This window comes from Acartia tonsa, chromosome 13, assembly GCF_053477335.1.
Source record: "Acartia tonsa isolate MP-2025a chromosome 13, ASM5347733v1, whole genome shotgun sequence".
In the NCBI taxonomy this organism is placed as follows: Eukaryota; Metazoa; Arthropoda; class Copepoda; order Calanoida; family Acartiidae; genus Acartia; species Acartia tonsa.
In genome coordinates this window covers 1,319,103-1,329,451 of record NC_137272.1, presented here as the reverse complement: position 1 = coordinate 1,329,451, position 10,349 = coordinate 1,319,103, and the positions used below count along the sequence as shown (strand labels likewise).

The 10,349-nt window shown below is 36.0% G+C and overlaps 1 protein-coding gene across 1 annotated transcript; it reads right to left on the bottom strand.

The window, feature by feature from the left end:
• Positions 1 to 2,755: 2,755 nt before the first annotated feature.
• Positions 2,756 to 5,006, bottom strand: LOC145304380 (uncharacterized). The gene is made up of 4 exons (XM_080146256.1): positions 4,988 to 5,006; positions 4,500 to 4,698; positions 3,643 to 3,714; positions 2,756 to 2,921 (listed from the first exon to the last, which is right to left on the bottom strand). Exons 1-4 carry the CDS (start codon positions 5,004 to 5,006, stop codon positions 2,876 to 2,878), a joined length of 336 nt encoding a protein of 111 aa, XP_080002382.1. The 3' UTR covers positions 2,756 to 2,875.
• Positions 5,007 to 10,349: the final 5,343 nt, after the last annotated feature.

Below are 10,349 nucleotides of genomic sequence, written 5' to 3'. Positions count from 1 at the left end.
GATGATCCTATTGCTTGGGATCAAATCGAGGGCGTTATAGGAGCCTTTAATGGGAGGAGTAAAAATATTAAATGCTGGCATTGTAATATCCCTGGCCATGTAGTGCAGAATTGCAACAAAAAGAAAGCTGGGGAGCCCCCACATCCTGAGTCCCGCTTTGGTAAAACACGGAGTAAATTCACCCCACCTAGAAAAGCTCCAGGTAATAGTAATAAAATACCTGAGCAGTATGCGCGTAAAACTATCAACCAAATGGATCAGGAAGCCAGCGATGAATCTGAAATAGATAAACATGTACAAGCGATTGTTAAAAATCACGTCCATTATATGTAAAAAAATAAATGGATATATGCGATATTAATTGTCCCTATCCCAGAAAATAAAAATTTGCTGAATGAATTTCATATTTTGATATGAAAGATAAACAAAATATCCCATGTCAAGCTAAACTTGCAAATTCCTTAATATCAAATATCCCTTGCCAGGCAATGCTTTGGCGCGAAAAAATAAAACAAATTGTTATTATTAAGTATGACTAAGCAACACAAAATAAACTCCTTCCCCTCCTTTCCCTATCCAAATGTAGCTGATACAGGAAATTGGGGGAAATAGGGAGGTAACCTGAGGAGCATTTCACATGCACTTAATATTTCCATTTTTTTAAATTTAATAGTCTTTATAAAGAAGCCAACAAGTGAATACCTATTTTCTATTTAGTAGTATTTATTTTTGATATCGCATGATCTATTTAAAATGTAAATAGCGTATATTTTTAAGTGTATATACATATGAATCTAAAATAATTGAATTCGATTTTTAACCGCTAGGTGTCTGTAAGCAAATTATCTGTATATAAACAATGATTTTAGGGCTAAAGCCTCAGTATCGATTTTATTTGAAAGTTGCACATTTTTAGTTCATTTTTCAACAATTATGTATAATAACGGATTTGTATGGGTTAATATCATTGTATTTTGCACAGTGACAATAATAGAACTATATTTAATTTATTATGTATCCGAAAGATGTCGCCTCGAGTGCTACCGCGGTCCATATAAATAGGGATCCATATAAAAAGGGGGGGGTTTACTGGAAAATCTGTATAAATACGAGCGAATATCCAAATCTAATTCAGTTGTTCAGGAAGATTTTTAATTATCTTTTCCCCTCTGATTTTTTGAGCTGCAATCAAGCAGCCGTTAAAAATTAAAAACTTAAATCACTTAAAACGTGATTAATAAAATCTTAAACATTTTGATTAAATTATTTTCCGCTAGGATTACTAGCAGAATAAAATTAACTTAGTTCTATTAGCTTCCGCTAGGATTACCAGCGGAATAAAAGGCCACTATATAAAATTGAATGTATATTATTAATCAAGGCCAGTTACTAACAAAGCAGTTACTACAAACCACTTCTTATTTTTGAGGCTGACTTCAGCATTAATTATACTTTAGTAAATACAAAAACTCGTTCTACCCCATAGGTGGAAAAATTAAGTATAAATACTAACAATATCAGAATAATAAATCAGTCATGGTTGATCCTCTTTATTATATTAGTCATATCTAATATTTTTTGAGCTGTAATTCAGCGCTAACTTTATATTATTTAATATTGTGAATCAAGTACTAACTAGTAAAACTATATTTTGTATAAATACAGATAGAAGTCAAAAAATAATTCAGTCTGTTTTTAATGTCTTGTTAGTTACAAGCTGAACACTTATTTTTAAGCTACTTTGTAGCCTTTCAATCTTTCAAAAACTTTTTAGTTCAATTTTACTCCGATAGGTTTTTATCATATATCCAAGTATATAAATAAGGACCCGTATTAAAGTTTAGTAGTTTCTTTAGAACTATCAACATTCTTATGCTTATTAAGAAATTTCTAGAGCTAAAAAGCGCTTAATAAAAACTTAATGAAACCCAGAAAGTTATATAAAATTATTTTAACAATTAACCATATTGTTAAAACATTTCATTATTTAAAAAGATTCGACAGACAACTATACCTGGAACACAGGAAATCTCTGTGTGAGGATTACCATCGTCTAACCGCTGGGGTTGGGATCTTGGAAAATATGCATCTTAGGCTTCGACTAAAAATATAATTTATTTTATAATGCCTATCTGTGCAAAACTAAAAGTTCTTAATCCCGTGGGGGGGGAATTCCTGCAACACGCTTTAGTGGATACAGGAAACAACTTTAGGTCCCTTATTTCTAAAGAAATCTTAGATGATAATAAAATCACATTCACCCCTGCCAATCTTAGCGCATTGTCTGTAGATTTAAAACCAGTAAATATCATAGGGCACGTAAACTTAAAATTCAGCTTTAATGGATCAGATAAAATATTCGAAGAAACATTTTACATCCCTGAAACGACGTCTAAAATTATAAATCTAGGATATGAATTTCTCAAAGTTAATCGAATTAATTTGTTACTAGATAAGTTTTCATTTGAGCTCCCCACTGGCGAGCAAATTCCAATAGAAAATTCAACAATTAACATAGTTGAAGAGAGTAAAAACATACCCTTAATTCCTACAAACAATGTTCATACGGAACAAAACTCCCTTATCCCAGGAATAAATTGGAGTAACCAGGGGGGGACTGGGACATTAAAACAAAATAAAACATGTGTAAAATTAGCAAAGAAAACAACTTTCTTGCCGGGGGGGAATACAACGGTAATAACAATACCTATCCACCAAAAAAATAGGAAGCTGTATATATCCCCAAATAATTCTAAAATGACAAGCCATAACGGTTTGATGCTTATGGAGGGTATTTATAATGTAAATGAAAAGGGAGAATGTTGGGTAAATTTTGTTAATTTAGCAGGAAAAAATATTACCTTGTTGAATAACGTTAAAGTTGGATATTGCTTTGAATTCGAATCGGATCCCCCAAATTCCTGCAATAAAAATATTAATCAAATAAATGAATTGTCAGGAACTACACTTCTTAAAAGAATTAAATTCATTAAAGAAAAACTAGACTTAGAAAATAGCGATCTTATCAAAAATAACCCAGGGATGAAGGAAAAGGTAGTAAAATTATGCCTTGATCATTTCGATATATTTTCGGTTGACGATGCCGATATTGGTAACTGCGATCTCTTACAGTATAAAATAGACTTGATCCCCGGGGCTAAACCTACTAAGGCTAGAAACATTCAATTAAACCCATTGTACGAAGCCAAATTAAAAGAACAAATTGAAAACTGGTTAAGGGGGGGCGTCATTGAGGAGGGCTACAGCGAGTGGTCTTCCCCGATCTTTGCGGTAAAGAAAAAACCAACGGCTGGGGGGGAAGGTAAACTTAGGTTCGTAATCGATTTTCGTGCGCTTAATAGTGTAACACGAAAAATTAACTGGCCCCTTCCCTTGATTTCTAGTAATTTAGAAAAATTAGGCACTGGCAATGTATTTACCACCCTCGACTTGACTAGCGCCTTCCATGCGCTAGCCATTTCGGAGGAAAGTAAACACTTGACAGCGTTCACAGCCCTTAACCGGCAGTATCTTTTCAAGAAACTGCCGTTCGGACTGTGTAACGCGCCAAGTGTTTTCTGCCATTTGATGGACAGAGTCCTAACCCTTATCCCTGGCTTGTACGAATTTATAATTTCTTACCTTGATGATCTTATTATATTCTCAAAGAATGTTGAGGAACATCTGAAGCATCTCAGAAAACTCTTCGGAGTCCTAAAAATAGCAAAACTTAAGTTAAATCTAGCCAAATGTAAATTTTTCACATCTGAATGTACATATTTAGGTCATATAGTCAGTTCCCAAGGACTTAAAATGAACCCCGCATATTTAGAACAGATTAAAAATTGGAGCAGGCCCAGGACAGGCAAGGAACTCCAGCGTTTCCTGGGCTTCTCCAATTATTATAGGGCCTATTTCCCATCCTATGCAAAAAACTCTTGTACCCTAGATGAACACAGAAACGATAAAGTTATCGAATGGACCGATTCCCTATCAAAAGATTGGGAAAATTTTATAAATATGTTCTCAAATTCTATAAGTAAAGGCTATCCCCAGTGGGATAACCCAAACCCCTTTATAGTAGATGTAGATTTTTCTACAAGTTATTTCGCTGGAATTCTCAGCCAAAAACAAGGGGGGGAAGAAAGAATTATTGGAATATGTTCCAAAAAATGTAACGGGGCAGAGAAAAATTATCCAAGTTATAAAGGCGAATTAGCATGCCTAGTATTTGTTCTTAAAACCTTTCTTCATTATTTAAGATTTAGAAACTTTATTGTACGTACAGATTCGATTTCCTTAGTTCATTACAAAAAATGGCAAAAAGGAACAATAAATGGTGTAACTCTGAGATGGATTTTCTTTATCCAAAGTTTTGACTTTACAGTAATTCATAGGAAGGGTAGGGACCATTGCAATGCCGACAATCTATCTAGAGGGCAATTTTTATGCAAAGAACATAAGGAAACAGATTGTGAAAAATGTACTAGCTCATTTACCTTGGATCCTTATGAACAGGATTGCCCCTACCAAGACCAGATTTTTGAGTTACATGCGGCGTCGGAAGTCGGTGTGCACAATGCCTGGCAATCTGAAACACAAAAAGATCAAGTATTATCTGACATTCGTAGGTGGATATTCGAAAAAAAGAGGTTGTCGAGTTTTGAAAGAGCAGAACTAACCGGCCGGAAAGAGGTCCTTTTTAAATTAATAGAACATTTATACGTTATGGAAGGACTTCTAATATTTAGACAACCTCTTAGCAATGGAACATTCATTGAAAGACCCGTCGTACCCATTGGATTATATAATAAAGTTTTTGAATTAGCACATAATAATATTATAGGTCACAAGGGGGTTAACGAAACAATACGCAAGATAAATGAAAGATTCTTCCTTATAGGAATTAATAAGTTTGTTGAATCACGCATTAAAAATTGTATCACCTGCCTAAGAAAAATAGGACAGGTACCTAAACATAAACAACCCATCACCCATTCAGCCATTAGTCACGAGATTTTTGGCCAGGTATCAGTAGACCTTATCGGTCCTTTAACCCCTAACTACTTTCAAGGACAACATGTCCGCTACATATTTATCCTAGTTGACCTATTCTCTAGGTACATAATCGCCCACCCCATCAAGGACGCCACCGTGGAAAGCACGGTGAAAGTTATCCTTGAACAGGTGGTACCCACCTACGGCTTATTTCGGTCATTGAGGAGTGACAGGGGAACAAATTTTACTGGGGAAGTTTTCAAAAAAGTTATGGATGAACTAGGTATCGAAACTAAACTTATTCCCCCAAGAAACCCTAATAGTAACCCATGTGAAAGGCATAATCAAAGCATTTATGCAGGTCTAAGATCTGATGACCGATTCGAAAGTAAAGACTGGGCAAGAAAATTAGCTTTGACCACTTTTGTAATTAACTCTAGTACGTCTAGAAGAACGGGGTATACGCCATATTACCTTATGTTCGGCAGACAACCAACTCTTAATCTCGATTTCTTTTCACCAATCCTGCAGAACAGGCAAGACATTGATTGCAGGTCTTACTTAAACTACCTAAAAAATTTGGAAGAAATTATTGCACAGGTTTCCAAAAAATCTAAAATCTATTTAGAGTTTCAAAATAAATCTAGAAAGGCTTCATCTCCCATTTTCGTTAACGACGTATGCTTTGCTTTTTTTAACCTAGTCAAGATAGGGGTCAGTAAAAAATTGCAATCTTTCTATGGGGGTCCTTTTATTGTAACAAAAAAATTCTCAGAGGCCCTTTTTAAACTCAGTCCCTTTGGATCAAATCCAATAAAAACTAACCAAGTTGTTAGTAGAGATAAAATACGAAAAATAGATTCTAAAGTAGAATTATTGGGGGAAACACTTTCCTTTAACGTCTTTCCAATTGAGGAAATTGTCCCGTCTGAGGAAATAACATTGACCATAGATAATACCGGACAAACCGAAATAAACGATAATAAAGGTATGGAAAACGACGATTTTACCTACCTAGATAACGATAGTGACGATTTTATAGAAGAAAACCCTGAAATTAGTCAGGACGTACCCCAAGGGGAGGTGGATTGTGATGGGGGAGGGGATATAATGGAAAAAAACTCACCATTTGAGCCACAGCCCAAAGACCAAGAATCCCCTGGCGCAGATCGGTCATCCGGTCCTAACATCCACGTCGAAAATAGTTTCTTAGAAGAAACTGTCCCGTCCGAGGCTTCTTTCTTCGCACAACGACCCAAACAATCCAGCCCTGAAAAGGTTATTAATGTTAACAAACAAAGCATAGTACCCAAATATATATTAGAAGAAGAAAGAAAAACTAGGTCACAAGGGGGGGATAACCGCATACATGTCCAAATCGGACTGCATAACCCAATTAAAAGGAAGAAATAAAATGTATATAAAATGTATAATTATATAAAACAAAGGTGGCAAATGTATATAGCTTAATCTACGTATGTATAATAATGAAAATAAACAAAAAAAAAATATATATGTTAAAACTAACTAATTAACATATTTCAGAGAAAAACAAGAAGCATAAAAATAAAATGCAGCATCATTTGGCAAAGGCACCAGGAGCTCGAGGTAAATTTATTTTGGGATTCTTGGGGCTTTTTATTATTTTGGCAAAATCAAATGCGTCCGAAATAATACAAATAGATGCGACTCAATGTGTAGCAAACGAAAACCCGCGTTTGAAAATCTCTGAATGCGCTGCGTTTCTTAATATTACCAATATTGAACAAAAACAATTTCACCTACTTCAAAAGGTTGAAAGAAAAATTATACCTGGAATTCGTTGCCACCTCCGAACCAGTACTCATTACTGGTATTGTGGCAGATATAGCCACATCCACCTCGCTGCTCCAGCACTCGTGGAGATACCGAGCCTCGTAACTTATGAAGACTGTTACACCATGTCCAAAACTAAAATATTTAACTTTGAAGGAAAATCAGTCTCAGTGTATGAACACCAGATGTCATACACGCGTTTCCTGGTAAACGGGACGCTTACTTACCCTAACGACCTCCTTAACGGCATCGACCCCGCCTGCGAGGGACACGGCGTAACCATTAACGGCATTTTTATCCCTGGGACATTTGAGGAAAAACAAATAGGGGTCCAGGCTGAGCCTGTTGAATTCAGTTCAGTTCAGTCGCGTCTCTCTTTTGGACTGTGGAGTCCAGAGAATACGGCCACCCTGCTCCTCCATGAATTCCTTTTTTTGGCAAGTGCTTCAGCTTCTCCCCATGTTAATTTCAAATTAAAGAGGTCCTTTTCAGTGCTCCGCCTCCAGGTCATTTTTGGTTGTCCCCGTTTACGTTTACCAGTGGTGGGGTTCCATTTTAAGCACTTTTTTGGAAACCTATTTTGTTCCATTCTGAGCACATGTCCTAGCCATCTTAGTCTTTTAAATTTCACTTCTGCTTCAATACTATTGCACTTGGTCTTAGCATACAGCTCAATGTTTGATATTTTGTTTGGCCAGAATATTTTGCAAATTCTTCTTAGGCAGCTATTGTGAAATGCATTAAGTTGATTTGTTTCAGTTTTCACAGTTCTCCAGCATTCAGCTCCATAAAGAAGAACTGATTTTACATTGCTGTTGTAAAGTCTGATTTTTGTTTTCAGAGCAAGTTTCTTTGAATTCCAAACGTTGTGTAGACTGTTGAAAGCAACCCTAGCCTTATCAATCCTGGTTTTAATATCAGCTTTTGAGCCATTTTCACTGCTGATAACACTCCCCAAATAGGTGAATTTGTTGCTTTGTTTCAATTGTTCACCATTTATTGTTATAGTTTGATCAGGGTTTGTAGGTATATTCATAATTTCAGTCTTCTTGACATTAACAAAGAGCCCGACTTGTCCTGCGTATTTGACTAGTCTATCTGTCTTAGCTTGTAGATGTTTAATTGTTTCTGAAATCAGTGCCAGATCATCAGCAAAGTCCAGATCTTCTAGGTGTCCTAGTATGCCCAGCTGGAGACCACGTTTTTTGTCCTCTGTGGTTTTCTTCATCACCCAGTCAATGACCAATATAAATAGAATAGGTGATAAAATGCATCCCTGTCTAACTCCAGTGCTTATTTTAAAGAAATCAGATGTCTTATTGTTTCCAACTGAAACACAGGCTTGGAAGTTGTCATAAAATTTAGTTATCATAATTATCATCTTTTCAGGTATACCATAACTTCTTAGTATTTTCCAGAGTGTTTGTCTGTGTATGGAGTCAAAGGCCTTAGAGAAATCAACAAAATTTACATGGAGTGGCTTGTTAAATTCAACACATTGTTCAATAACTGTCCTAAGGGTGAAAATTTGGTCAACACAGCCTCTTCCAGCACGGAACCCAGCTTGTTCTTCTCTTAGTTTATTGTCAATTTTCTCATCAATTCTGTTTAAAATAAATTTACATAGGACCTTGCTTGGGATAGAAAGCAGCATAATTCCTCTCCAATTATCACAATTGTTCAAATCTCCCTTCTTAGGTAGTTTTATGATTATACCTTTAGACCAGTCAGTTGGTATCTTTTCTTGTCTCCAAATTTTATCAAAGAGATCAGTCAGAGTCCTAGCAGAAAGATCTATGTCTGCCTTAAGCATTTCAGCAGTTATCAAGTCAGGTCCAGGTGCTTTGTCGTTCTTTAGACTATGTATAGCAGCTTTAACTTCTTGAATAGTTGGTGGTCTTGTGTCTATGTCTATTTCATGTCCTGGTTCTGGTTCAGCAGTAATTTCAGGTTCAGGTCTGTTCAACACTTCTTCAAAATGCGATTTCCACCTTTCAGCAACTTCTTTTTCTGTAGTGAGTAATTTACCATCTTTAGCCTTGATAGTTTCACCACTCTTTTTGTTATATTTGCCACTTAATTGCTTGGTTATGTTGTATACTGTTTTCATGTTACCGAAGTCAGCTGCTCTCTGGGCCTTTTCAGCCAGATTGTCAATGTAATCTCTCTTGTCTTTCCTTGTGCGCTTTTTGACTTCTTTGTCTTTAGCAGTATATTCAGCTCTTAAATTGCCCATGTCAGCCAAATGTTGAGCATTATGAATTTTGTTTTTAAGATTCTTTCTCTCTTCTATTTTGTTCCATGTTTCTTCAGAGATCCAGTCCTTTTTCTCTGGTTTCTTGTGTCCTAGGATTTCCTTAGCAGTAGATTGAAAGTTTTCTTTAATTGAAGTCCATGTGATCTCAGTCTCGTCATTTAGGTCCTCTAAGACTTGAAATCTATTTCTGAGTTTTAAGACAAATTCATTCTTTATCACTGGGTCCTTTAATCTTGAAGAATCATATTGTCTGCCAATCTCACTCTTTTTATCATGGCCAGTACGCTTCAGCTTTAATTTAATCTTACTGACAACTAGTTCATGGTCACTGAATATGTCGGCTCCTCTATAGCTCCTACAGTCTTGCATTGATTTGACCCATTTTCTATTGATCATAATATGGTCAATCATGTTTCTTGTTTGTCCATCAGGTGTTGTCCAGGTATATTTGTGAATGTTTTTGTGTTGGAATAATGTACCTCCTACGACCATATCATTATTTAAACAGAATTCAAGTAAAAGTTCTCCATTTTCATTTCTTGTACCTATGCCAAAGTGTCCCATTGCATTTTCCACTCCAGTCCTGTCAGTTCCTACTTTAGCATTCATATCTCCAAGAACTAGACACATGTCATGTTTGGGTACTGAGTTTCTGATTGATTGCAGTTGATCATAAAACTCTTGTTTTACTTCTTCACTTTTGTCATTTGTTGGGGCATAGCATTGGATAAGGGTCAACTTGCAGTGCCTTGATTGGAATCTAGCCTTAATTATTCTGTCTGATATAGGTTTCCAGTCTATTAGTGAATTGACATGTCGTTTTTGGATAATTATAGCAACCCCATACATATGTTGACTTTCATGACCAGAATAAAGTATTAGGTGGCCATCTTTGGTTGTGGTTTGTCCTTGTCCTGTCCATCTACATTCTGCAATTCCAAGTATTCCGATATTGTAACTTGTCATTTCTTTAACTACTTGGGCTGTTTTAGTTGACTCATACATTGTTCTAACATTCCAGGTTCCTATCTTACAGCTTTGCTTAGAACTTATTGGTCCTGTCATCAAGTTGATAGCTTCCTTTCGGGTTTCACCATCATCTTTCATATTTTCAGTAAACTGAGCATCAGTTCCAACAGTTCTTGTTTCATGCACACCTCTGGCTGTGTTAAAGCCATAAGTGTTTGAGGTTTTGTGGGTGGTTTCGCTAACTGTGATGATTTTTACAGGTAGGATAGTTAGTCCTACGCAAACCTTTCATATCCCTGGAAGGAAGGGT

What these genes read in the sequence shown, in the direction of transcription:
- LOC145304380 (XM_080146256.1), bottom strand. An exon ending in CCTGTTCATAAGGATCCAAG is followed by an intron (nt 3,715 to 4,499) that starts GTAAATGAGCTA and finishes TGCTATTTTTAG; the next exon opens with GACTCCGAAGAGTTTTCTGA. An exon ending in AATATAATAAGATCATCAAG is followed by an intron (nt 2,922 to 3,642) that starts GTAAGAAATTAT and finishes TTTTTATTGCAG; the next exon opens with GAATTTGGGGGATCCGATTC.